Consider the following 26,089-nt stretch of genomic DNA (forward strand, 5'->3'; position numbering starts at 1 on the left):
ATTTACATTTTTAAGATTACTCTGGCAGCAGTTTGGCAAATAGATTGGAATAAGGCAAGAGCAGTTTGGGGGGACAGAGGTTATTTCAGACTTCAAATAAGAGACAAAAGTAGCTTAGACTAGAGTGGAAGAGAAAAGGTTAGGTATGGTATCACAGAGGTCAGAAATCCATTTTTTTTTTTTCAGGAATCTGGAAATTCTGATACGTAGTGCAGATATACAGGCTCTACATGTCTAACTTGCACCAAGCAAATACTCCCGGAGGACACACTTTACAGAGCCTGGGGCTATAGGAAGAGAGTTTTGGAGGCAAACTAGAGTATACCAAAGGTCACTGGTGAATCTAGAGTTCAAGGTAAGATCTGAGATAGGAATTGGAGAGTTTTGACAGTCAGTATTGAAGCACTGGAAGGGACCACCTAGTAAAGTGAATATTGTGGAACTCAAAAAGAGGATCTGAGCTTAGATCAGCAGATTCCAATATATGAGTTGGATAAAGACAGTGGGGGAATGATATCAAGCATGGTGGTGCGTGCCTGTAATCCCAGTCACTTGGAAGGCAGAGGCTGGATGATTGCAAGTTCCAGGCCAGTCTCAGCAATTTAAGAGACCCCTGCCCTCCCTGTCTCAAATAAAAAGTATTTCTATTTTTGGGGATGTAGTGCAGTCGTAAAGCACCCCTGGACACTGGGTTGTATTCCAAGTACCAAAAAAAAAAAAAAAAAAAGGCTAAAATACATGTAAAACTGACTTAAGAGCAAGGGGAAGAGTATATTTGGAAGAGGGTGTGATGCAGTGTCAAATGCTGGGATGAAGTCTGGTTGAAAACCATCTGGTATCACAGACATGAAGCTTGTCTGTTAACAATTCAGAGCCACTTCAGGTGAGTGGTAGGGACAGAATGTGGACCAGAAATGATAAAGCAGTGGGATATGAGAGAAAATCTATGGGGTAAGAAACAGTTGGAGTTGTTAGTGATCTAAGGAGGTGAGAAATCTTTTTAAAGAAATGAGAGACATTAGCATGTTTAAAACACTGGTGGGGATAGAGCTTGTAAAGGAAAAGCCAAAAATAAAAGGATACTCTTCAGTGTAATGTTTCTGAGAAAGCAGGGATGGAACTAAGAGAACAGGAAGGGCAACTCTTTGGAACAGAAGTCGTTAAGGGGCGGAGTCCAGAATGAACAGAAATAATTTAAAAACTTGAAAGCCCAGGGAGAGGACTGCAGGGTTCAATAAATAAGAGAATGGAGAGTTATAAGAGAATGGTTGGCCTTGAGCGACCTCGGAGAGCAGTTTGCAGTAGCTTGGAAGCCACGGAAGTCACACTGTCAACTCAGGATGGGTGGGTGAAGAAAAGGGTGTATGGGGTGCAAACCACTGCTGTATGAAACGGCTGAGAAAAGAAAGCGACACAGGATGTTGTCTGAGGGAAGGCGGGCAGGTGGAGTGAGGACATATTTCGAGTGTCGCAGAGCAGCTTCGGCCAGGGCAGGTCACTGCTCTGAGAACTCCGGCTGCGGCTGAAATCACCCAGGGCCTTGCCTGTCCTCACTGCTGGGCTGAACCCCGCGAGATGTCACGACTTCCGCAACCTTCATCCTAGAAAACGAACAGCTCGGCCAGCGGCCACAGAGCTCTCCGAGGCGCTCAGAAAGGCGGGAGGTCGGAAAAACTCTTCCCACAGAGGCCCACAACGCCCCGACCCCTCCCGACAGGCAGTCCAGCGCAGTCCCCAGGCCCCGGGGACGTTGGTCGAGGGGCAGCAGCAGGACTCCCGCATTTCAGCCAAGTCGCAGCCCCGGAGGCGCGTCCCAACGTTTGAAAGTTCCCGGGCTCGCGGGGCCAGCAGCTCAGACCCGCCCCGCCGCAGCCGCCCTAGAGCCCGCCACTCACCGCCGCAGGGGCAGGCTAGCGCGGGGGTTTCAACACTACCCACACCCCGGGAATTCCCCACCTGGCCACACACAAACCCCGCTTCCTCCAAATTTCCGCCACCCGGTTTTATGCATTCGAACGCCGTGGAAGGGCTTGAACCGCTCCTCCCACAGCGGGTCTCGGCCCACCTTCTCCTTCCCTCTCTCCGCACAGGCCCTCCGCCTCGCCCGAAGGAGCCCGAAAGTCTTCGGCAATTTTCGCCCCCACCGCGGGGGCGGGGCCGCTCGAGCTGCTCCGGGCTGAGCTCGGCTGTTTCCGTGCGCGGCCGCTGCGCACTCGGCACTGGGCGGCGCTGGCTGGCTCCCTGGCTGCGGCTCCTCAGTCGGCGGCGGCTGCTGCTGCCTGTGGCCCGGGCGGCTGGGAGAAGCGGAGTGTTGGTGAGTGACGCGGCGGAGGTGTAGTTTGACGCGGTGTGTTACGTGGGGGAGAGAATAAAACTCCAGCGAGATCCGGGCCGCGAACGAAAGCAGTGACGGAGGAGCTTGTACCACCGGTAAGAGGAGCAGGAGGAGGAGGCAGGAGCCCGAGAGAGCCGGGGGGACGGAGGGGGGACGGGGAGGCGCCGGACACCCGCGCTCGGGGCCTTCCCCTCGCAGGAGGGGCCGCGGTAAAGATGGAGCCTCCGCCCGAGCCCCACAACATCGCCGCCGCTCGCAGCGAACAAAGAATAATGGCGGCGGACTGGAGCCAGCGGCGGCCGGGGCGGCAGCGACTCTGCCTGCAGCCAGCGGCGGCGCTCATGGCGGGGGGCGGCGGGCGGGGTGGGAGCCGGCGGCCGGGGGTGTGTGCGGGCGGCCGGCCGCGGCGAGCTGGCGCCCGCGTTCCCGCCGCCGGGCTGGGCCGGGCGCGGAGCTGGAGCCGGAGCCGGGAGCCGCCCCGGGGGAGGCCGCCCGCCCGGCCCGGCGCTGCCCCCCGCGCCGCCCGCCGGCCCCCGCCGCCCGACTCGGCCGGGCTGTCCGGTCCGCCGGGGCGGCCGCCGCCTGGTGCCTGTGGGGGGTGGAGGAGGAAGAAGGCGACAGTTGAGGGCAGAGGAGGTGAAGGTGCCTGCCGCCTTCTCGGTCGCCTCCGTGTCCGCCGCGCCCGCTTCGCGAGGGGAAGAGCGGCAACGTCCGACCTGCTCTCCTCTCGCTTCTTTGTGCAATAAAGTTCGAAACCCAAGGTTTTCTCTCGTGCTGTATTTTTTTCTTGCCCTTTCCCCCTGCTCCCAACACCGTTGGGGAAATGTTGTTTTCTGCCCTTCGCTGCTTACTTGAGATGAGAGCTCGTGCTTTTTAAGGGAATTTTTGACTCTTTTCCTCCACGCCCCCCCCCACCCCGCTTAAAAAAAAAAAAGTAGTCATGGGAATGCATTCTTTTTGAGTGCAAGGGGGTGCTAAGAAAAACAAATTTATAACTTTTTTGAAGAAACTGTTGGGATCTTATAAAAGGGAAGCTGGTGTTTGAAAACAGTTTCGGTTTTAACCCTTTTCACTAAGGTAATAATCTCTTGAAGTCTATCATTCTGAAACCCTTCTTAGAAACGAATATTAGCCAAAGTACTCTTGTTTTACATCAAATTTTTTTTCGTGGGGGCGATCTTGCCAAAGGTGTTTGAGTCATCTGGATCTCCCCTCACCCTGGGGTATACCACGTTTCTCGGGTATTTTGTCTAAACTTTAATGAGTAATTAATTTAATACTGTTTATTAAAATGGGCATTATAAAGATCCATTATTTGTCTCTGCTGTAGATAACTCCACTGGAAGGCCGACAACAATTTAAGCTAAGAAACTTTTTTTTTTCTTATGTGAAGAAGAGGGGACCTCATAAGTCATTCACACATTAAAGATTAAAAGGCATTTTTAAAGGACTTGCAGTATGACCTATTTAAATTTGTCATACCTTCTCAAGAAATTAAAATTTCTTTCTAGCCGCAGCTTGCATTAGGTCTGCCTTCTAAAGATTTAGTTCAAGATAGTTTTGATTGCTGTCTATTGAAATATTTTACGCTTATTCCTCATTTTCTAATTTAAAGTAAAGTCCTCCTTACAGTTAGGTATGTGGTTTGAAAGATGAGGTTATTTTTAATATATACCTGTCGCTGTATGAGTGAATTGGGAGTGACACATGCAAAACTTCTGGTTAGGAATAAATTTATTGATTTATAATAAGCACTGTCTTCTGATTTTTTTCCCTATCCAAGTCCAAAACCAGCTTTGCATTGCTAATTGTTAAATAAAGACAACATTAGCAAATTGTCATTGCCAAGGAAATTAAAAGATACAGTAAAGTGAGTTTTTTTTCTGTTAGGATTGAGAAAATTATTTCCAAACACTGAGGAAGTTAAATATAGTATTGATAAGTAGTTATTATTTCTTTAAAGATTTTCTACCAACTAGCATCGGTTTAGTAGAATTTTTTTCCTTTGTAGACAACATACAACAATGATTATTAAGAGATTATAAAAAAAATTTGTTTTCTGATGTGCTCTTTCTTTAGTCTTATCCAAAAGATCTTTTAAAGTTTATTTATAGACTCATAATTTGTGATTCTTAGCAATTTCAGGTACTTTTCAAACTTTTATGTTCTTTAATATTTGAACACGCACCTGGAATCTGGTTCTAGAATGTGCTTCTACTCTGGGTGGGGGGGTCAGTAAAAATGCCTCCTGATGGATACGTGTATTTATAGAGCAAAGAGCAAATAAATTCTTAGAATTTGTCTAAAGAAGGTTAAAAGAGGACTTATTTTGGAATTTAAAACTCTCGTGTTACTTCTTTTGCACAAATTATTTTTCATATAGAAAGCCTGAAGAAATGTAGAAAACCCTGATCCATAAAATTCATTTTTCTGCTTTCCATAAACTCATATTCATGATTACATCTGATTAGTAGAAATTTTGATTTCTTCTTAGAGAAGTAGCTTATTTTGTTTTTCATTCTAAGATATTTGATTTTGTTTGAGTACACTATAGTTACAGAGAATGATGTATGTTCCATTTCACCTTATTTCTCCTTTTTTTCACAGTAGAAAGTATTATTGTAACTTAATGCTTATAGGGTATCAGTGAAATTTATCATTTCATTTATTCCATAGACATTTTTGTAGCCATACCTACATAATTTTGCTTATAGCCAAGTCCATGAAATAGTCTTGCAAAAATCTTCATGTATGGTGTAACTTCCAATAATGGACTCTTTATTTTGAATAGAGCTCAAATATGAATTTAAGAATGTAACAGATGTCAGGGAGTAGGAAAAATGCAGGATTTTTTTTTCTTGCCCATGTGTGGACTAATTTCTACTTCAGAATCACTTAAGACAACATTTTATGGGAATTCAAATATTTATTTAGCACTTACTGTGACAGAGAATGTAGTTGAAAGAATATTTGGTTTGGAATAATCCTAGGCCTGGGTTTGAATCCCAGCCTTGCCACTACTGTCATGTACCTACCCTCAAAGAGTTTTGTGACCTAGGGTAAATTTTTTAAAAATCTTTCTTGGCTTCAGTTTCTTTAGCCATAAGATTAGAATAATAGTACCTGCTTTATAGGGATGTAACATTAAGTACCTGAGGGAAGAATCAACTAATTACAGCTTTTCAACTTGAGCTTTATTTTAACTTCCTCTCTGTGGGACCTTCGGCAAGTTTCTTAACTTATCCATACTTAATCATATTTAATACATTGGACCAGAAGCTGCTGTAAATCCAAGGATGAATTACACTATATTTCCTCTACCCTCAAGGAACTGTTGTGAACACAATGACTAATAAGACAGAATACTTTTTTGTCAGATAGCAATCAGAGGAAAGAGAAATCACCCTTGGTGAAGTAAGGAGGAAGACTGTATTTTTTATATTTTTCAGCTTTGTTTTTGGAACATGTAATGTATTCACATGGTTCATAATTCATTTGCATAAAATAAGCAAAATGTCCTGTTCTCTTTCCCCATCACTGAAATGTTGCCTAATTTTTGTCTTTTCAGAGATATTCTATACGTATACAAGCAAATATGTATGTACTATATATGCCTTTAAATAAATGATAGCATATTGTACACTCATAATACTCAGTTCCTTTCTCACCCCAACATGGCTTAACAATTGGTTTGTATCAACATATAAAAGACCCTTTTATTTATATAGATATATAAATTATGAAGCATTTCTTTAGGTGGATATGCTTATAACTATTAACCAATTAGTGAGCTGATTTTATTTTTAGATCTTTTGGACTTTTTAAACAATGAGAATTTACCATTATGCCATGAAAAACATTTCATTTGAATGAAAAATACAAAATAATTTGTGACTAGAAGTTGATATTTCAACTGCTTTATTTTATTTTTTGTTCCATTTAAAAAAATTTCTTTTCACATATACATGACAGTAGAGTATATTTTGACACATTATACATATATGGAATATAGCATTCTAATTATGATCCCATTCTTGTGTCTATACATGATGGAGAGTTACATTGGTTATGTATATATGAGCATAAGAAAGTTCCATATGATTCATTCTACTGTCTTTCCTATTCCTATCCCCCTTCCTTCCCTTCATTTTGTCTAATCCAGTGAATTCCTATTCTTCCGCTTCCCACCCTCTCTTTTTGTGACTTAGCATCCACATAAGAACACTCAGCCTTTTTTGGGGGGGAGGGGGTGCTGGTTTATTTTACTTAGCAAGTTAGTCTCCAGTTCCATCCATTTACCATCAAATGCTGTAATTTCATTCTTTGTGGCTGAGTAATATTCCATTGTATATATATACCACATTTTCTTCATTCATCTGTTGAAGGGCACCTAGGTTGGTTCCATAGCTTAGTATTGTGAATTGAGCTGCTATAAACAATGATGTGTTTTGCTCCAGTTTTTACGAGTTTTATTAAAATTATCAGTATACACAAAGGAGGCAAGAAAGCTGGGTGTAAGAGCTAACTTACAAAGTGAAATTCATCTGAGTTTAACTTTAATTGAGATTCTTACAGTTCTCAAGAGACTGCTTCCTTCAGGTATTCTGGCCAAAAGAGTTTCTAAAGGTCTCTGAAAAGAATGTTTCATATAGTCCAGATTTTTCCCCCTTTAAAAGAAGACAATTTATGGATATTATTACCCAGTAAGGTTGATTACTAGCTTTTTCCCTGCATTCATTTTTTTACATACTCATTAACTTACCTTGATAACCAGGTAATACACACTTCTTCTCATGCACAAAACAAGTTTCAATGTCTCTCTGTTTTTCTTTCGTGGATCTTCAAAGCAGCATTAAGCCATGGTACATTTTAAATATGCATGCTCTTAGTGTGTTTATCTTTAAAATACACATGCTGTAAATTTTCTAAGTTGACTAAAACTCAAAAGTGATTACTGATCTAAAGACAAGGTGTTCCAAAAAAATTATTAAATAAAACAGTGATTGTGTAATTAATTTTCTGAAGTTGATAGTTAAGTAGTTGTGACCATAATGCCAAAGGTTTTAATATAAAATTACCTTTTTACTAGTATATTCGTGTTTTCCTAGTATTTGAAATAAAATGTTGATATGTGCTTTTTTTTTTAACCTGCTATTTGATTAATGGGTTTACAAAGCCAGGTGTCTTTTTACAGATTTTGGGGTTGGAATGGAATAGATGATTGAACTGTGTAAAAGCAGAAAATTTCCTTCTGCAGGCTACCAGAGAGTTAAATGATTTTGCAGCGTGTCAACAGAATCAGTGATTACTTCTTGGGGTAGAAGTAAAAGTCATTGAACTAAAGCAACTAACTGATGGTGTGAAAATGGCTGTATGTTATTCTTCCAGCTAATTTTAACATATATGCTAGTTCCAGCATTTTATACAAGCCCACACTAGTCAGCTTATTGAAGTTGTAGGAAGTAAATATGATTTTTAATTTCTTCCACATTATATCTATAAATTTTAGATTTTTGAGATGAAACTTAGGTAAGACAAATCATTTCATTTTTAAATTCACAATACATTTCTCATCACAACATATGCACACTCTCGAGTCCTAGTTTTTGTTTGTTTTGCATTCTCTTTCTTTAGATCTGCCAGACAAATTCTTATGAAGATATGTTTTATTATATTTTGCCCAGATATTTGAATATTTGGTCACCTATCAACTAGGTTACCAAAATTTTTAAAAAGTTAAATGAGAAGATAAATCTAATCTTTCATATTCTGATGTTTATTCCAACAGATAAGAATATCTCCAGTGATGAATAATTATCTGTAATTTGATACAAACACTATACATCCCCAGCAGTGAAAACTTATTTAAAACTGCACTTAGTGCTTTAGGGTAGTTAACATATCTCAACTTAAAAAGAAGTTGGGCTGTGCACAGTGGTGCATGTCTAATCCCGGCAGCTGAGGAAGCTGAAGCAGGAGGATCACAAGTTCAAAGCCAGCCTCAGCAAAAGTGAAGTGCTAAGCAACTCAGTAAGACCTGTCTCTAAATAAAATACAAAATAGGCTGGGTTGGCTCAGTGGTTGAGTGCTCCTGAGTTCAATCCCGGGTTACCCACCTTCCCCCCCCCCCAAAAAAAAAAATAATTGGGGCTAAGGATGTGGTTTGGTGATAAGAGTGCATGCCTAGCATGTATGAAGCCCTAGAGTTACATCCCCAGCACCACAAAATAAATAAATAAATAAACCAGTACTATTCTTTTATAAATGCTTACGTTGTTTTTTTCTCACTAATGAAGTAAATTAATAAAAAAAATTTACCATACATGAGATTGGCTGTGTGAACAAAAATGAAAGCATCTATCAGTTTTCTTTCTCCTGTCAGATTAATCTAGGATCACTAATCTAAATAGAAGCATGTTTGGAGAGGAAGAGGTCAGAGGGATTGATTGAAAGGAGAGAAGACTGACATTTGGCTGAAGAAGAGTTAAGTGAGAAGATAAAATAGCTAGCTAATGACCTTTCGTAGGAGTGGGAAGCAGATCTAGAAGTTGACTTACAGTAATAAGTTTCTTTCCCAAAGATTAGTGAATTTTCCCTGAAACTTCTGATTTCTTTCATCAGTTTTAAGTGTATTCCTAATGAGCTGGTTATCTGCATGTGAGAGTGGGTTTTAATAGTATATGTAATATCTATATGATAGTATAGATGTTAACTAAAAATGTTTGTAATCCAGCCAAGGGTGAAGAAGCCCCCCCCCCACTTTTTCATTTTTAGTTGTTGACAGGCATTTATTTATTTATTTGCAGTGCTGAGAATCAAACCCAGTGCCTCACACATGCTAGGCAAGTGCTCTACCTCTCAGCCATAACCCCAGCCCCAAATGAGTCATTTTGAGTGTTTTATCCTTGTTCATATAAATGGTAATAGGAGGCTCAGAAGTATCTTGTTTTAGAACACCATAGTGAAGAAATAATAGTAATACATGGGCTTTGTGTACTGCTATTTGTTTAATCATTTATTTATTGAACCTTCATTGGCCATGAGCTTATTATAATTGGTAAAATGAACACAAGAAATTTTATTTAGGTATTTATAGAAACAATACCTGGGTATTAAATGAAGATTGTGCTAGTTTTTATAAACAATAAAGCCTGAGGTACAGCTTCTACCCTCAAAGTATTTGATGCAACAGTGGGGATGATACTTAAGGAAGAATGTTTGTTTTTTATTTTTAAATGGCAGAATATCAGTTTTCACTGTTCCCTTGAAGAATTGTTAAGTTTAGAATAGAAGAGGCTTTGTGGGGAAAGTAGAATTTAAATTGAATTCAAAAGAACTTGAATAGGTGAGTTAAAAGTATATTTTAAAGCATTGAAAGAAACAAAAATGAAGGAACTGAAGTAGAATGAGCTTACTATGAATATGTACAGAATTGGTAAAGAAAGATTATGGATTCATATTAGGAATTCTGACTTTAAGGCAGGGAGCTTTAAATACATAAGAGGGAGGAAAGGTAAATACAGAGGAATTATTTGATCAATTAGCCTAAAATGTAGATTCCCTGACTTCCAGGTATTTTAGTTTAAAAATGGACCTTACAGACTGTTTATCAGCTTCATTGAAATATAATTCACATGCCATATGCTACATCCATTTGATGGTATAATTCAGTGGTTTTAGTATGCATACAAAGTGGTACATCTATCACCATAGTCAACCTTAGGACATTTTCACTACCCCAGAAAGGAACACCACATCTCCTAGCCATCCCTGATAATCTCTCTATATGCCAGTCCTAGGCAGCTGTTAATCTCCTTTCTATCTCCAGATTTGCACATTCTGGACATTGCATATGAATAGAATCATATTGTTCATTGTGATTTACTTAGCATAATGTTTTCAAAGTTCATCCATATTATACTATCAGTTTCATTTTTATTACCAAATAATAGTCCATTTTCTGAATATTCAGCATTTTATTCACTCATTAGTTCATATGCAGTTGGATCTTTTGACTAAGAGACACATGTTTTCTTTTGGGTATATATATCTAGGAGTGGAACTGCTAGGTTATGTGATTACTACACTTAACTATTTGAAGAAATAACAGACTGTTTTCCAAAGCATCATAAATTTTTATTTAACTGTTTCAGGTATTTTCTAAATATCTATAAAAGCCCAACAAACAGGATCCCATTATTTAGTGAAAAATAACTAAAGCCACTAATGTATATTTGGAGTTATACACCACCTCCTAGTTTTCTCCCATTCTATGTTCATATTCCTTTTTGTGAGTGACTGATGAAAAGCAAAGTTGAAAATCAGGAAATGAAAACTTTGAATCAAACATTTTAATTGGATTTACCATTGAGGATTTATTTATTATTATAAGAGTATTCATGATCTCAGTGTGGGCATAATATATTACTCATAAACTATACTGTACTGGGGAATTCAACTACAGACTTTTATGCATGAAGGGAGTAGTGATTCTTCATTTTTCACGAATGACTAAACTGAGTTCTGGAGACCTTAACTAAGGTATTTGCTGTGTAAAAGCCTCATAGTAAAGCAGAGTCGTCTTCATTCTTTTGTAGCATTCTTTCTAGTTTTCAAGGTTCTTGTCTTATTATGACTACTAAAATTTTTGTTCATAAGCAGTATTAGTTTGGGTTTATAAGTAGCTCACTTGAAGGAAATATTTTACCAAGTTATGGGAAAATGTATTTATTTCATTATGTTATTAATCAGATCTGTTGATCAGTATAAAGATTAAGTGGCCAGCTCATATTTTCCTTTTTTCCATAATTCATTGTATTCTGTCATTTCTAATTAGAAGTTTATATTTTTAAATCACTTATTACATGTTTGAAGGGAATTTGTAGGTAAATTGGTCATAGGATTAGTTTGTACTTGTCAAGCTTTTTTCATATATTGTACATGTTTTGTCTCTTGTTAGATTGTAAGCCCTTTGAGGAAAAGACTCTTGTATGCTTTATGCTTTTGCCCCATAGTTTTCAACAAAACACTTATGTAGGAGGTCCCGACATTTCTTTAATGAATGATTTCCTATTAGAGGGTCACCAATTTGAAAGGAAAGGTTAAAAGCAATCCTGGCGCAGATTAAAGGAAGCAGACATGCATGTTTTGGTCAGTTTAAACCTAATAAACTTAGATACTTTTTTAAAAAACATTTTTAAAAATATTTATTTTTTAGTTGTAGTTGGACACAATACCTTCATCTTATTTATTTATTTTTGTGTGGTGCTGAGGATCAAACCCAGGGCCTCACATGTGCACTGCTGCTGAGCCACAACCCCAGCCCAGATACTTTTTTTTTTTTTTAACTGAGGAAATTGGATTTATTTTCCAGTACTACCCTCCTCTGAAACACAAGAATAGCATATTATGTTAATCAAAATGATCTTTCCAGAAGTCAGGCCCATGGTGGTAAAAAAATAGTTGCTGTACCTGCAAGGTTAAACTTGATGCTGATTGTTTCAAGATTAAAGATAGAATACTTGACCTTGAAGTGAGTTTTTTGTCTAAACTGTCCAAAGAGGAAAATATTTTGTATGGTACTATAATGATAGATGCATGCCATTATACATTTGTCCAAATCCGTAAAATGTACAAGCACAAGAGTGAACTCTAATGTAAAAGAAACAAAAACAAATTGTACATAAAGTGCTGTTGACTGCATGACATTTATCAGCCTTATGGTTTAGCCATGGACAATTTTTAAATATAGTCCAATATATCTTTATTATCTTGAGTTCTTGGGCTTTTTTCTTTGCTGCCTGACTAGTGAGCAGCATGTAATTGAAATAATTTGCATTATTGCTTCATAGTCTATGCAGTTTCATTGCCAAATACGTAGTTTTTATAATACTGAGAGCTATGTGGTGTAACATCTCCAGTTCTCTGTGAAGTCAGGTAAAACCAGAATTCCTGTCATTATGACTCCTAGCATAACATGTGCTGAATTTTCACTCTTCCGTATCTGATTTGTAAATAATTCACCAACAATAGCATTTCAAATATTAGTTCAAAACAGAACCATCGAAGTAACAAATGTTACATCATAAACTATGGGCAGAAAAACCAAAAACACTTGGCTATTTATTTCCCATTTGAATGTAGTGATTTCACATAGTCACTTAGGTTTTGTTAAGTAAATGGAATAGTAGGCTATAAATATTTAAATTTAGGGTATAACTTTTTGAGTCCTTACAGTTTCATCATTGAGCTAGTTTATAAAGCAACACTTAACATAATAATGAAGATAGCTTTACTTGTAATTCAACATAAATATAGCCTATATAAAAGTAACTATATTGGAGGTGTATAATCTTTTAAAAAAAACTAGCTTCAAAAAGCCATGTAGTAGCACTTCATACCTCAACATTTCTTGAAAGCTACAAACATATTAGGTGGGTGTTTATAAGAAAGGGGAATGGGAAGAGATGGGATAAAAATGTTACCATCTAAAATAATGCATAGTCATGGTTGCTGCTTTGCTAAGCAACACTGTCTCTTGGTGACCAGGTACATGAAAGCTTGTTTCAGAGCTACCAGTAGTCTTACCTCAGGGAAAACAAGGCAAATAAATTTTGCCAGTATTTTAAAAACAAGAACAAAAATTTTGATTTGAGAAAGTGCTAAAGTTTTCTTGTTGAAAGTTCTATAGACTTAGTCATATATTCAGAGATGTCTATCTTAAATCATGCAGTGTTTCTGTAAATCACATAACATTTTTCTGATTCACTTCTGTTAAATACTAACTTTGAGGAAATCATCTTTTTCATAAGGTGTGCTACATGCTTTTAAAATAGACTTTATTAAAGTTGATAGTCAAATATCCTGGTAATCACAAAACTACTAAATTCATAAAATATGTTGAAACCAAACCATTCACTGAGTTAAATCCAGTTAGTGAATAAATTGAGGAATTTGTTTATTAAATAACATTGCAAAGATTTCCTTTTGCTGTGTGCCCCTCTTTTTTTTTTTTTTTTTTTGCTGGTGGTGGTATGGTGAGGTTTTACTAGTGTTTAATAACAAAGAATTTATGAAAGTATGTATGGAAATCTTTAAGCTTGTTCTTGTTTTTGTCTTATAAATAATTTAAATGTCATCAAGTCATGGAGTTAACTTCATATTACAACTTTTCTTGACTTCTAATATGAAGATAAGAGCCTGAAAGGAAGACTTGTTCCCATGAAAGACAGACAAACCTTTGTAGGAGCACAGAGAAAACTTTCTGAAAAATGTCAGAATTTTTTTATTCCGATAAACTGGTTTATTTTATTTAAACACATTCCTGTTTTTGACTTCTTCGTTTAAGATGTATATCACCTTATTTTGTTGTGTAATCAGTCTATACATTATACAGATGAGGCTGACATATGTTTTGTTGAGTGTGGATATGTGTTTGTACACATGTGCATACATACTCGTACAGTATTTGAAAATCCTTTGTTTCCTCTTTGGTTTCAATGACGGTATGCTGTATTTAACACCAGTAAACTATTGTTAGCATCAGAAATGTGGAGCATTGCTAAATTTGCAGTATTGATTGACTACAGATTAGACATAAAAATAAATGACAAATATGTCTAGGTTAACATTGTTGTTGATTGTTTCTTGGAAAGTCTGTTGTTTAGTACCTGAACTTTCTTTAGTAAATTAGTCATAATACATAAAAAAAATTAAGACATGTCAAAGGATGTGTTAACAAAACTTTGAATCAGTTATCCTGAAAACTGAGTACAGAAACAAAATAACTATAAAAGATTATGTATCACATGTAGGTGTTTGAGGGCATACTTCTGCAGAATATTTTTAGTTAAGGTAGTTGACAGTGACAATAAAATAGTCATTTAGTTTTAAAATAATGTGCCCAAATATGCGTTTTGCTATGAATAACCCGGAGACTTTGGAGTTTTACTTATGTGATTATCTTAAATCCCTGAAATTTTGAGTTGGTGAGAGTTCCAGAGTTCTCCACTTGCTAGTGTGCAGAGGAAGCTTTTCCCCTCATTTTTAATTGAAGTCGTTTCCATTAAAAACAAACAAACAAAAAAAACAACCCAGAATGTGTTTCATTAATTACAAAGGCATTATTTCTTCTTTAGCCAAAATTTACAGTTTATTTCTCTGAATACTTACCCCATCCAAAACAGGATTAAAGTTGTCATAAATTAAGGGGGATTAAAAAGTTGACTGTGGAGAAGGTAGGCTTTTTTTTTTCTTAAATTACAATGTTAAGAATCTTAAGGACTAGAGCATTTCTTAAAGGTCAATACATTTTAGGGAAAACAACAAATTGAAGATATACAGCAGGGCTGGGGGTGTGGCTCAAGCGGTAGCGCGCTCGCCTGGCATGCGTGCGGCCCGGGTTCGATCCTCAGCACCTCATACCAACAAAGATGTTGTGTCCGCCGAGAACTAAAAAATAAATATTAAAAATTCTCTCTCTCTCTCTCTCTCTCTCTCTCCCTCTCCCTCTCTCTCCTCTCTCTTTAAAAAAAAATGAAGATATACAGCATTCCTTTTATTAGTGATTTTTAGCAAAAAAAAATAGTGATATGGGCTTTCTTTGGTAAGCTTTAATTTGTAGTTTGAAGATTTGTGTTAACTTTCTATAGACAAATAGGGAATTAGTACAATATAGTCCTGTATAGATGAATTTAAATGCTACCTTGTCAGTAAGGGTCAGTGATTAGCCTTTATAATATTGAAAATCAGTTCAACATCTTTCCCAACTTTATTTTTCTACACAGTTCTCACCATCTGATTTGTACATTTTTTGTTTGTTTCCTGCCCCCACCTGCTAGATATAGACTCTAGAAAGTCAAACTTTTTCTAAAGATTTATTGTATTCATTGTTTTATCTCCAGAAGCTTGAACAATGCCTGATACATATTCAGATATGATAGTTTAAAACAAGACATCTATAATGTAAATTGACAAAAATATAAGACTTTATTTTAGTTTTAGTAAAGTGTATTGTTCACTTATGGCAGATTCCCCCAGGTATTTATATAGACTAGAAGCAAAATTCATTGTATTATAAAAGTTCTAAACCAAATGACTTTAAGAGACAATATTATTATTATTTTTAGTTGTTGATGGACCTCTATTTTAATTATTTATTTGTGGTGCTGAGAATCAAACCCAGTGCTTACGCATGCTAAGCAGGTGTTCCACCACTAAGCTATGACCCCAGTCCTGAGACATCATTCTTTTTTTTTTTTTAAAGAGAGAGTGAGAGAGTGAGAGAGAGAAATTTTTAATATTTATTTTTTGTTTTCAGCGGACACAACATCTTTGTTTGTATGTGGTGCTGAGGATTGAACTTGGGCCGCACGCATGCCAGGCGAGCGCGGTACCGCTTGAGCCACATCCCCAGCCCCGAGACATCATTCTTATATTTTTATTTTACCTGTTGCTTTAGAGTGACCATTCTGTATTACTGTTGTTGTTTTTTTTTTTTTCATTTTCTATGGAAAGTCTGATACCAACCACTGACTTTCACCTTTTTCTTAAGTTCTCAATATAGTTTCAGCCTTTGTTTATGTGCCATTTTTTTATCAGAAAAGTCACTTTTCTGATAAGTTTATTAATACTGTTTATTAATACTCCAAGTTTATTAATACTGTTTTCATTCTTAATGCCTCTTTGGAATTTCACTATTTTCATGACTACTATAGAACATATTCTCTTATTTCAAAGATCATGGAAACGTTCATTTGACACTTTACCTAAACTAAAACTTTTAAATACCTGTTATTATCTCCACTGTGGAAAGGTGCAAAAGTAATTTAGCCCTTTACGCTTAGTAAACCTCAACAGATTAATAATTTCTTAGCGCTTTCTTAGATGGAAAGGAATAATTGCTTGTTTCTTTTTTTTTCCTAATTGAGAAAAGGGACTATTTAATTGTTTAATAACTGTAACAGTAGTTATGACCTGAGCAATGTAGTAAGACAGTGTCTACCATGTGAAACAGAGGCTTTTTATTGGATGATGGTCTGGTCTTGTAGCACTTTTTAAAGTACTATCTCAAAATTTTATTACATTCTCATGATAATGCTTAAATGATGATACCACTGTCCCAAATCAGGAGACTAGGTGACCTATTTTTAACGAATCTATCTTCCTTTACAGTGTAAATTTGCATCCTTCATTACAAAGTACTTCCTTAGTAGTAAATATTATTTTCTTATATGACCTGTGTAATTATGTGTACGTACCTACCTCTCATGTGGTCTTAGTTCCTAAGATTAGAAGATTTAAAATTGAAGCGAGGACTTTTAACCCATCCTTTTTGTTCTTACAGATGAGGAAACTGAAACAAAATTTAAAGTAATTTATCCAGCAGCCACTTGGTGACAGTGCTGCTTGGCAACAAATCCAGCTCCACCAAGGGTTAGGCTCCTTCCCCCAACTACCTATAGCAGTATTCTTTTTTCCTCAAGATTGGGGAGTAATACTACAGAATTGCTTCACTTTACTTTCCAAATTAAGAGAATTCTGAGGACCATGATAGCAAAATGGTATGTATGTATCTTTGTGAATTGATTTTTCTAAAAGTTATTTAAAAAATTATTTCTTTGAGGCATGGCACTGTTATCAATTCACAGTTTCTTAAGGATTAATCTCTCTTTAATTTTTTAGGATAAATTGTGAACATCCCCAAATCTTAAACATCGATTCCAAATAAATTTTAAAATTCAGAATAATTGGAAGAACAAAAATCACAAAACTATCAGGCCTATGTTATATTTTCAGATTCATTCTGTTTCTCATATTCCAGGCTCAGTATTCATACAGCATTCTGAGTTCATATGTACCTGGTATTTTTCTTATTTTAATGCATTATTCAGTGTTGGTCCTCCGCACCCCCCAAGATTCCCCTAAAGCTTGCATTTGTTTAGTGAATTAGCAGTCTTCAAACAACCTTAGCAACCCATGTACTGGTTCTAATTAAGCTAATCCTATGTCTGGATGTATCACTGCTGTCTAGATTGATACTGGATTAATAGAAAAACTGAAAATTCTGTACCTGATACTTGCTGTACAGTCTCTTCTCCCCATACCTGAAGATGTAAACAAAAAGAGCAAAAGCTTTCAAAGACCTGAATTAATGTATTTACTTTAAATGTGAGTCTTTTCCAATTGGGAGACTGCTTTTTTATTACCTTCAAGTTGAAAAGTATAAAAGTAGTATCTGTTTTAGTTGTGTCTTAAAGAGTTTGTTATCTGAAACAGTCTTTTCTCCTGAAATAATTCTTACCAGCACTTTGAGAAAGGCCTAAATTTTCCAGCGAAAGACTGTATTTCTGCTATTGCCCAAGTGGGTGGTATTTACTGAAGCTAAAGGTTTTTAAAACTAAGGCTGTCTCCTACCCTGAAAAGATTTATAGGCCATCTGAACTAAAGGATAAAATATTAGAAGTTTAAATGAGGACTTATATTCCTTGGAAATTTTGCACCTTAAAAAAAAAGGGGGGATATAATCCAATTAAGGAGGGAAGTAAGATGAAAGCTTTCTGTTTTTAGTGTGTCTTTGTACCTATTAGTAATTAATGGCTTTGTTCCTTCATTAAAATATAGTGATAAATCCTTTTTTTTTTTTTAAGAGAGAGAGAAATTTCTTAATGTATTTTTTTTCTTTTAGTTTTTTTTTCGGCGGACACAACATCTTTTTTTTTTTTTTTTTGTATGTGGTGCTGAGGATGGAACCCAGGCCGCACGCATGCTACCGCTTGAGCCACATCCCCAGCCCCCCTCCCTTTTTTGAAACAAAAAGATGTAAAGATGCCCTATGCCTTAAATTAAAACAAAAACAAAGCTAAGTAGTCTCCGTATATTAGATTTAAGAATGTGATCTATCTATGTCTTAGACTGTTTTTAACCAAATGGTAGAGAGAAACTGCATATGGATAACAGTATAGCTAAAAAAAACATGGCTTGGAGTGAAGTCTTTTAAAATTGTTATGTATGTTTTACCAACTGTGATAAATTTGTATTTGTTTTCATTCTTGTTTAAAGTGATGATTTAGTGGAGAACAACTTATGGAGTCTATTTACTTTGTCCCATACTGTTGAATGGATTCATTTATTTGTTTTATTGTTATTGAGATTAAGTATTTTGCTTTCATATGCCATCCCCCACCACCACCACCACCAAAAATGTAGATAACTTTTAGGAGAGATGAACTGTTGTTGTTGTTGTGTGTTACATCTGACATTTTTTTAAAAAGATTTTTGTATTTTAAAAGAGCACAGATTGTAAGTATACCTGGTATAACAGCTGAGGGAACTATGTCAAATGATGATAACCAAAGTTATTTGATAATTTTTAAAAAGTTTTCTGTATTATTTGGAAATGTAGGGTAAACAGTTTAGATTAAAAACTATCTGGGATTTGGAAAAAATTTGTCAGCAGTATCTTGAAATCATGACTGGAGTATAGATCTGATTCATAGTTTTAAAATGTTTTACATTATATCTGATATGTTTCTTAAAATTAGCTGGGCATTAGTAGTGCACGCCTATGATCCTACCAACTTGGAAAACTGAGGCAGGAGGATTGAAACTTTTAGGCTACTACCCTCAGCAACTTAGCAAGACCCTGTCTCAAAATAAAAAAATAAAAAGAGATAGGGCTGTAGCTCATTGGTAAAGTGACTCTGTGTTCAATCTCCAATATAAAAAAGGTTTCTTAAAATTGTACAAGTGTAATTCTGAATCTATGTTCACAGAAGGGAAATTCAGACAATACTGAATTCTAAAGTATATAAAGAATACAAATTAAAAGTTATTGTCCTATAAAATTCTATAAATCCTCTTCCTCTTCAGAGCTACCACTTTAGTGCTTAATTTCTCATACCTTTTTGAAACATGCATGAATCTTTATAACCACTTGTTTTACTTGTATGTGTATGTGTTTTACATAAATGGTTATCTGTTAATAGTATGTCATTATATTGTATATAGATTTCATGCTTTTTTACTGCTGTAATATTTTTAAAATGGTTCTTCTAATGATGGATGATTATTTTGTTTTTTTTGGTATTAAAAAAATCTTACAGTGAAAGCCCCTGAAATGTATCTTTGTGAACTAGTCAATAATGAGAGTTTCTCATTTGCTCATAGTTGTTTTGTAGTTTGGATGTTACTGTGTTGATTATTTGTGGAAGATATTTCTCTCAGAGCACTTTTCTTGGGGACTTCATGAATGTTTTAAATAATGATGTACTCAAGTCTGTTATGTTTGCCTTTGTCATCTGTGTTTTGTGGATTCTAATATTTCTAAACTATTTATATTCATTTCCACAGAAATATTTTCACTTCCTTTTTTGTTACTTGAAAAACACTTTTGTAGAATTCTATAATGTATAAGCATGCAATATATTGTGATGATGTATAATAATAACATAAGGATCAGTAACAATTTTTAATATTAATTTCAGAGTAATAAAATAAATGCAATTTATTCTGGAAAAACATTGGGTTTTTTTTGTGTTATTTGTGGAATAACTATAGTATTCCCTCATAATAAATTCATTTTTGTTGGGTAATATGGTAGGCACTGAATGATAACAATTGTACACTAGAAACATCCCTTTTTTCCCCAAAGTTTTAGACAGGATTGCTTCCCCAGTTATCAAAAATTTCCCTAACCTAACTATTTTTGCTACTAGTAATTGCTCTTCACTTAACTCTTGCTGCCATGCAATACCAGATTACACAACATATATACCTTTAAGCTCTTAGCAAAACAAGGTAAATTAACAAATGTCAGTTCTGATTGACTTAGTCAGAACTTCATAATTAAACATTCAAAAAAGTATTTTATTTCTCTGTGTGAGTATGTATGTTGATATTGTAATGTTGCATACTATACATGAAGGAGGAGTCAGAACACTAACTTTTTCAATATTTGGAGCCTCTACTTTGGCTTTGGTGGTCTTTTATTTCACCTTTCTGTATTGCTAAACACAACTTAGGCTCTTAAAATGTGGGCTGATTTTTGTTCTGCCACCAAAACCTCCTATGAGAGTGCCTTATAATTTTTGTGCTGCTTCCTTAAGGAGAAAGGACTGTCTCACAGACTGTCATTTTTAGCTTGCTTTTCTTCCCTATCCTCTCTCTACCTGATGGGTATTATTTGGAAAAATTACAATTGTTGGTGCCAAGAAGGGAAGATCCAAGGAATAAAGAAGTCCCTTATTTCAACATGAATTAATATCCCATTCCGAAGAATAATCAAGGAAATAGGTTGTTGTTTTTTAATGCTATTGTTGTTGGGTTTTTTTGTTTTATTAAAGGGACTAGAACTTTTATAGCTAAGCAAATTGGGACAAGTTGGCTAATAATTCAATTACATTATATCTTAACTAGTTTTCTAAATGCATTTGCTTTCCTAACCACCACATATACCTATTTATAACTTGAAATTAAAGTCACAAAAGCACAAAGCACTGTAGTGCTTGTAACACTCTTCCATATTATTGTAGGTAACTAAATGACCATGGAATCTGGAGCAGAGAACCAGCAGAGTGGAGATGCAGCTGTAACAGAAGCTGAAAATCAACAAATGACAGTTCAAGCCCAGCCACAGATTGCCACATTAGCCCAGGTATAAAATATGGAGAGATTCCAACCTGTGTCTCTTCCAAGAGGAATATGTTTCCAAGAGAATTTAGGTTCTATTGCAGAGATGTTGTTTGGATATCACATTTCCTGTTCACTTAATATTGGGCTATGTTTAGAAATAATAGTATTAATTCAGTAACATAACAGTAAAATGTATCATTAAACACTAATACAGTATTTGTAGTTATATGATCCAGAAATATTGACATTTTTAACTGATGTGTAAATTAATTGTCTCTTTCAAACAAGGGCAAGAACCTTGGTTATGACAGATGTTTTTTTTCCTATCATAGAACTTATCAACATGGAGGTAGAGATAGTATGAAAGCCTCTGCTTATATATGCTTAAATTAGAAAATAGGATAAGGCAAATAAATTGATATTTTAAAGATAATACTGAGTTCTTTGATTTTTGTCTTTGTCTTAAACATCCTGTCTTTGAGGGTGTATTCTCTTGTACTAATTTTTTGTTCTCATTTTTTTCCCTAAAATATTTTGTTAACAACTTTGTACCTGGACACACGTGAGAAAGGTGGTTAATATAAAAAGAAAATAGGAAATGGAAATCTGCTAGGCAAGAAATTGGTATTGCCTATTTAAGATGAAAGCTCCTAGGAAAAATAACCCTGGTAGAAGCTCTGGTATATCTAGCTGTAGTTTCCCAAGAGTTTAAAAGCTCTGAGGGAAGTTACTGAACAAGAATGAGTCTTAAAAAATTGAGGACTCATCACAATTGGGGTCGTGTGTCGTGGCTGGGGAAACTGGCTAAGCTAAAATGTGGGCCAGATCCTGGAGCTCCAGCAGGAATAGAGTCAGGAGTTTTTCCTAAGATACCCAGGGCCCACTTCCAGCTCTCAAGATAAGATAAAGTGAATTACACTTGGAGATGGTGAATTTACCCAGACAAGGCAGGGCATAAACATTATAGGGTCAAGTTAAACAAGCACAGATGAGAATCTGAGCTCATCCAAGCATTCTGCCCTGCAGGCATCTTAGTGATTCAATTCTCAATATATCTATTTCTGGTCACAGTATTCTATCTGGTCTGGTTGTCTTCTGAGTACTCTATATAGTGTCATCATGGGAATTCTTTTCACTCTACTGATTTTCTTTCTTGTAGGATTTGTGTTCTTGATACAGAAAAGTCTGTATAGTGGTATCTTGAGAAAGGATTCTTGGTAAAGATGAAAAAAAATTTTTTTTTTTTTAATTTTGAAAGCATTGATCCACAGTCAATTTATTTTAATGCTGTTCTTTAAAAAGACTAAACTTATCTTTCATCTCTGGTATCTTATAAAATCTCTTTGGTTATGGTACTTCAAAATTTCATTATCATGGGGATTGATAAGTTGGATCAGTTTTTATCCTGTATGTTCAATGAGACCTTTTGTAATGAAAACTCATGTCTTCTATTATGGGGCATTTCTTTAAATTATTTGTTGCTGATCCCCCTGCCCCCAATTCTTGCTAGGATTCTTATGATCCAAAGGTTATAGCTCTAGGAATGTTTTTCTCATTTTCTTTTATTTTCTCTCCTGTTTTCCCTCATTTTGTTCTGCTCTCTGGGATACTTCCTCAATATATTCCAACCATCTGTTGAATTTGTATTTCTACTATCATGTTTCCAAGAGTTTTGCTGAATAGTCCTTTAATGTTTTAATAGCATCCTGTGTTTCACAAACATAATATTTCTTCTTTATCTTGATAATACTTTTTGTTGTTGTTTCAGGTTTTTTTTCCCTACATAGACTTTCCATTATACAGTTCACCTCCCATTTGTTTTGGTCTCCATCTTTCATATTAGAGGCTTTCTCCAAATATTTGATAATGTGGTTATCTGCTCAGGTTTAAAATTGGGGGTTAGGGATGTAGCTTAGAGACAGAGCACACACTTAGCATGTATAAGGCTCTGGATGAAGTCCCCAGCACCAAATAAGTAAATGAAAGTAGGGGTCCAAGATGCTATATTAGAAGCTTTGTAGATGTGTTAGGGTCTTAATAGCTGTGAGCATTGAACTTTGCTATAGGGTAATCGTGGTTGCCCTAATGTCAGTATCTTTTTTTTTTTTTTTTAAAGAAAGAGTGAGAGAGAGTGAGAGAGAGAGAATTTTTAATATTTATTTTTTAGTTCTCGGCGGACACAACATCTTTGTTGGTATGTGGTGCTGAGGATCGAACCCGGGCCGCACGCATGCCAGGCGAGCGCGCTACCGCTTGAGCCACATCCCCAGCCCTAATGTCAGTATCTTTAGATCTTCTTGGTATTAAGTTCCCCAGAGGATTCACTAGTCCCCTTACAGGGAAAAGGCCTAGAGCCAAGTGAGAAAAGAAGACTAAGGTTTAGTAGCCACCTACAGCAATGTTTGATTTAAGCAATCAAACCCTTTGTCCAAAGAATAAATCTCCATTTTTCTTTTAGAATATGGTAGATTATTCTTCTATAGGGAGTTGGGATTGGTCCCCAGTTGCTTCTCAAAGAACCTTCAACCAGCATTTCTTGTTTTCAGCCTCTTTTCACTCTTATCTTCCAGGATGCTATATATCCTGAGATTTGTGATTTTGTGCTGCCAGTCAGGCTTGCCCCATCTTAGCTCATGAGACAGTCTCAGATCCTAATTCATTACTGTTCTCTCCAGTCTCCAAAATAACAGGTTATTACTATTACTTATTTCCTTTCCTTTTGTCCTAAACTTTGTCTGTTTCTGTCTATAAAAATTAAGCCGTTGAAGCCATTAAAGAAGATTATTAATAGTATTTATTAATAATATTTAAAGATGGAACAGTTTCATAATAGTGTGTCACAATAATCAAATGTTCCTATATGCTTTAAAACACATCTAGAAAATTCACAACAAAATACTAATAATGATTAGCTCTGTGTGATAGGATTATAAAGGCTTTCAATTTTAGACATGTATGTGTATTTTATAAACTTAAAATGAGAGGAGCTATTGTGAAGAGTGATCAGGGTAGGAAAGGGATTATCTATTAAAGTCAGATTGTTATTTACCCTAGAAGACTTGGTAAAGAGAATATAATTGCTTCAAATATTAGAAGAGCTTTTTATGGAATTAAGGTGAGGTACTCTGAATAATCTTAAGGTTGTGCCTCTCAGACTTTAGGGTTGAAGTATCTTTAAGTCCCTTCAGATTCTGACTTTACAAATGACACCCCATATGATTAATGCACGTAGTGCAGGGAACACATTTTGAGAACCAAATAAAACTAAGCCTTAAAGTGGCCAGAGAGAAAGTGATTAATATGGAAGGATTTCCTAATATTTTAAGATGGAACCTCCTGGTTTTAAGCTGTATGCCAAAGACTTTTCTTTGGTAGGGATCTTTCCCCAAAACTTTGGAATGAAATGTTTACCTGCATGCTAAACATCTTTGCATATTCAGATGTCAGTAATTCCATTATCTTCTACCATGACTTCTACTACCAGAAACCTTGTCCTTACTTCTTGCATTCTCTTTCTGTTGATAGCATAGTTTACCCATATTCTCATACATGAATCATGTGGGTCATCTTTGATTTTTCCCTCACCTATTCAGAAAGTCTTTGTTTTTCCTCCAGATCTTCACGAAATCTCTTTTCTCACTCCCATCCTTACCACTACTACTGCGCTGTGTTCTGCTTTCATATCTCACCTTAACTACTGCACTGACTTTCTCATTTTGTCTCTACACATCCACCACCCCCCATGTATAAATCAGTCATGCTGCCACTGGAAGTATCTAATACGAACTTCAAACCTCACTATCATACTAAAGAAGTTAAAAAGCTTTTCATTGCCTTCCCCAATACTCAGGATAAAATACAAGTTCTTTTTTTTTTTTAACATTTATTTTTTAGTTGAAGGTGGGCACAGTAGCTTTATTTTATTTTCATATGGTGCTGAGGATCGAACCCAGTGACTCACTCACGCATGCTAGGTGAGCGCTCTTCCTCTGAGCCACAACCCCAGCCCAAAATACAAGTTCTTTATGTGACATATACTAAGGCTTTTATGACTAGTTTATTTATTCCCTGCCTACCTCTGTTCCTGGATGTCTTCTGATTTCGTACATGATACAGTAACAGCTTATTTGCTGTAGTAGTACTGAATTGTTTATCCCTCTCTACCATGTATAAACTACATTGTTTCTCTTTGCTTTTGTCAGTACTACCCTCTCTGCATGAAATTTTGTGCCTTCTCCCCTGTAAATCATCATAAATACATGTTTAACTTGTATTCATTGTTTTAAATTCACATTCTTTGGTAGCCTCCCCTCTTAGGTTGGACTGAGTAGCTCTCCTCAGTATGTTCATTTTTCTTTTAACAAGCCTCATTACTCCATTGAGTTGCATTTACTAGGGTGTCTTCTCCACCCCATTCCTTCATAAATACATGTCAATAATTTTTTTACTGTCAGGGTCCCATATCTTTGTTTCATCTTTGTAGTTTCAATTTATACATTATTCCTGACAGTAGATCCCAGTAACTGTTTACCAAATGAGCAAATAAAATTCCTACCCTGAATGTGTTAAGAGTATAAGAACAATAAGTACCATCTGATACACATGACTTACAGTCCCTTTTAACTTGACTATTGACTCATTAAAATTGCATACTTTTGCTATAAGGGAAAAATTTCTTTTTTATATTCTTTCAGCTGTATCCTTTTATTCATTCAAAATGAAAACAAACTTCTAAAACATCATATATTGTCACTTTATAATCATTTTTAAGAAGAGGATTAGAAATTTTCAGTTATAGTGTCTATTAATACTTTCTCATTAATGAAAAGGTATGCTCAGGAATAGTTAAAAAAGAAAACTGAATTGCATACAGTAAGGTGTATATTCTTAGGTCAGTTTTGCTCAAGTTGGAGAACAGTTAAGATTTTAGAATGTGTCATTTAACATGATACTCGGAAGAATTTTATGTTCCTTCAAGGCCACTATATCTGTTGACCTTGGGGGAATCCATCTCTTTGAAGATTTGTTATTAAACAGCAGTAATGATCCCCAGTCTTCAGTTTCTTGGAAAAATGAAATGATAGTTGGATATGCGAGTAGGTGGGGAAACATGCCGTACAAATA

At 36.1% G+C, this 26,089-nt stretch overlaps 1 protein-coding gene across 6 annotated transcripts in view; it reads left to right on the forward strand.

Annotated features, from left to right (window-relative positions):
* Positions 1 to 2,229: 2,229 nt before the first annotated feature.
* Positions 2,230 to 26,089, forward strand: part of Creb1 (cAMP responsive element binding protein 1) — a 64,788-nt gene continuing 40,928 nt past the window's right edge. For 5 of the 6 annotated variants that reach the window (XR_003301356.2, XR_013344404.1, XR_003301358.2 and 2 more), the window contains exons 1-2: positions 2,236 to 2,430; positions 20,866 to 20,987. Coding sequence is in view for 3 of the 6 variants with exons in the window: in XM_026394571.2 (XP_026250356.1) it covers positions 20,874 to 20,987 (114 nt within the window). In the remaining 3 variants the exon portion in view is untranslated. Of the gene's footprint in view, positions 2,431 to 20,865; positions 20,988 to 26,089 lie in introns of all 6 variants that reach the window. The other variant, XM_026394572.2, reaches the window with a different exon arrangement.

This window comes from Urocitellus parryii, chromosome 1 (assembly GCF_045843805.1).
Source record: "Urocitellus parryii isolate mUroPar1 chromosome 1, mUroPar1.hap1, whole genome shotgun sequence".
Taxonomy (NCBI): Eukaryota; Metazoa; Chordata; class Mammalia; order Rodentia; family Sciuridae; genus Urocitellus; species Urocitellus parryii.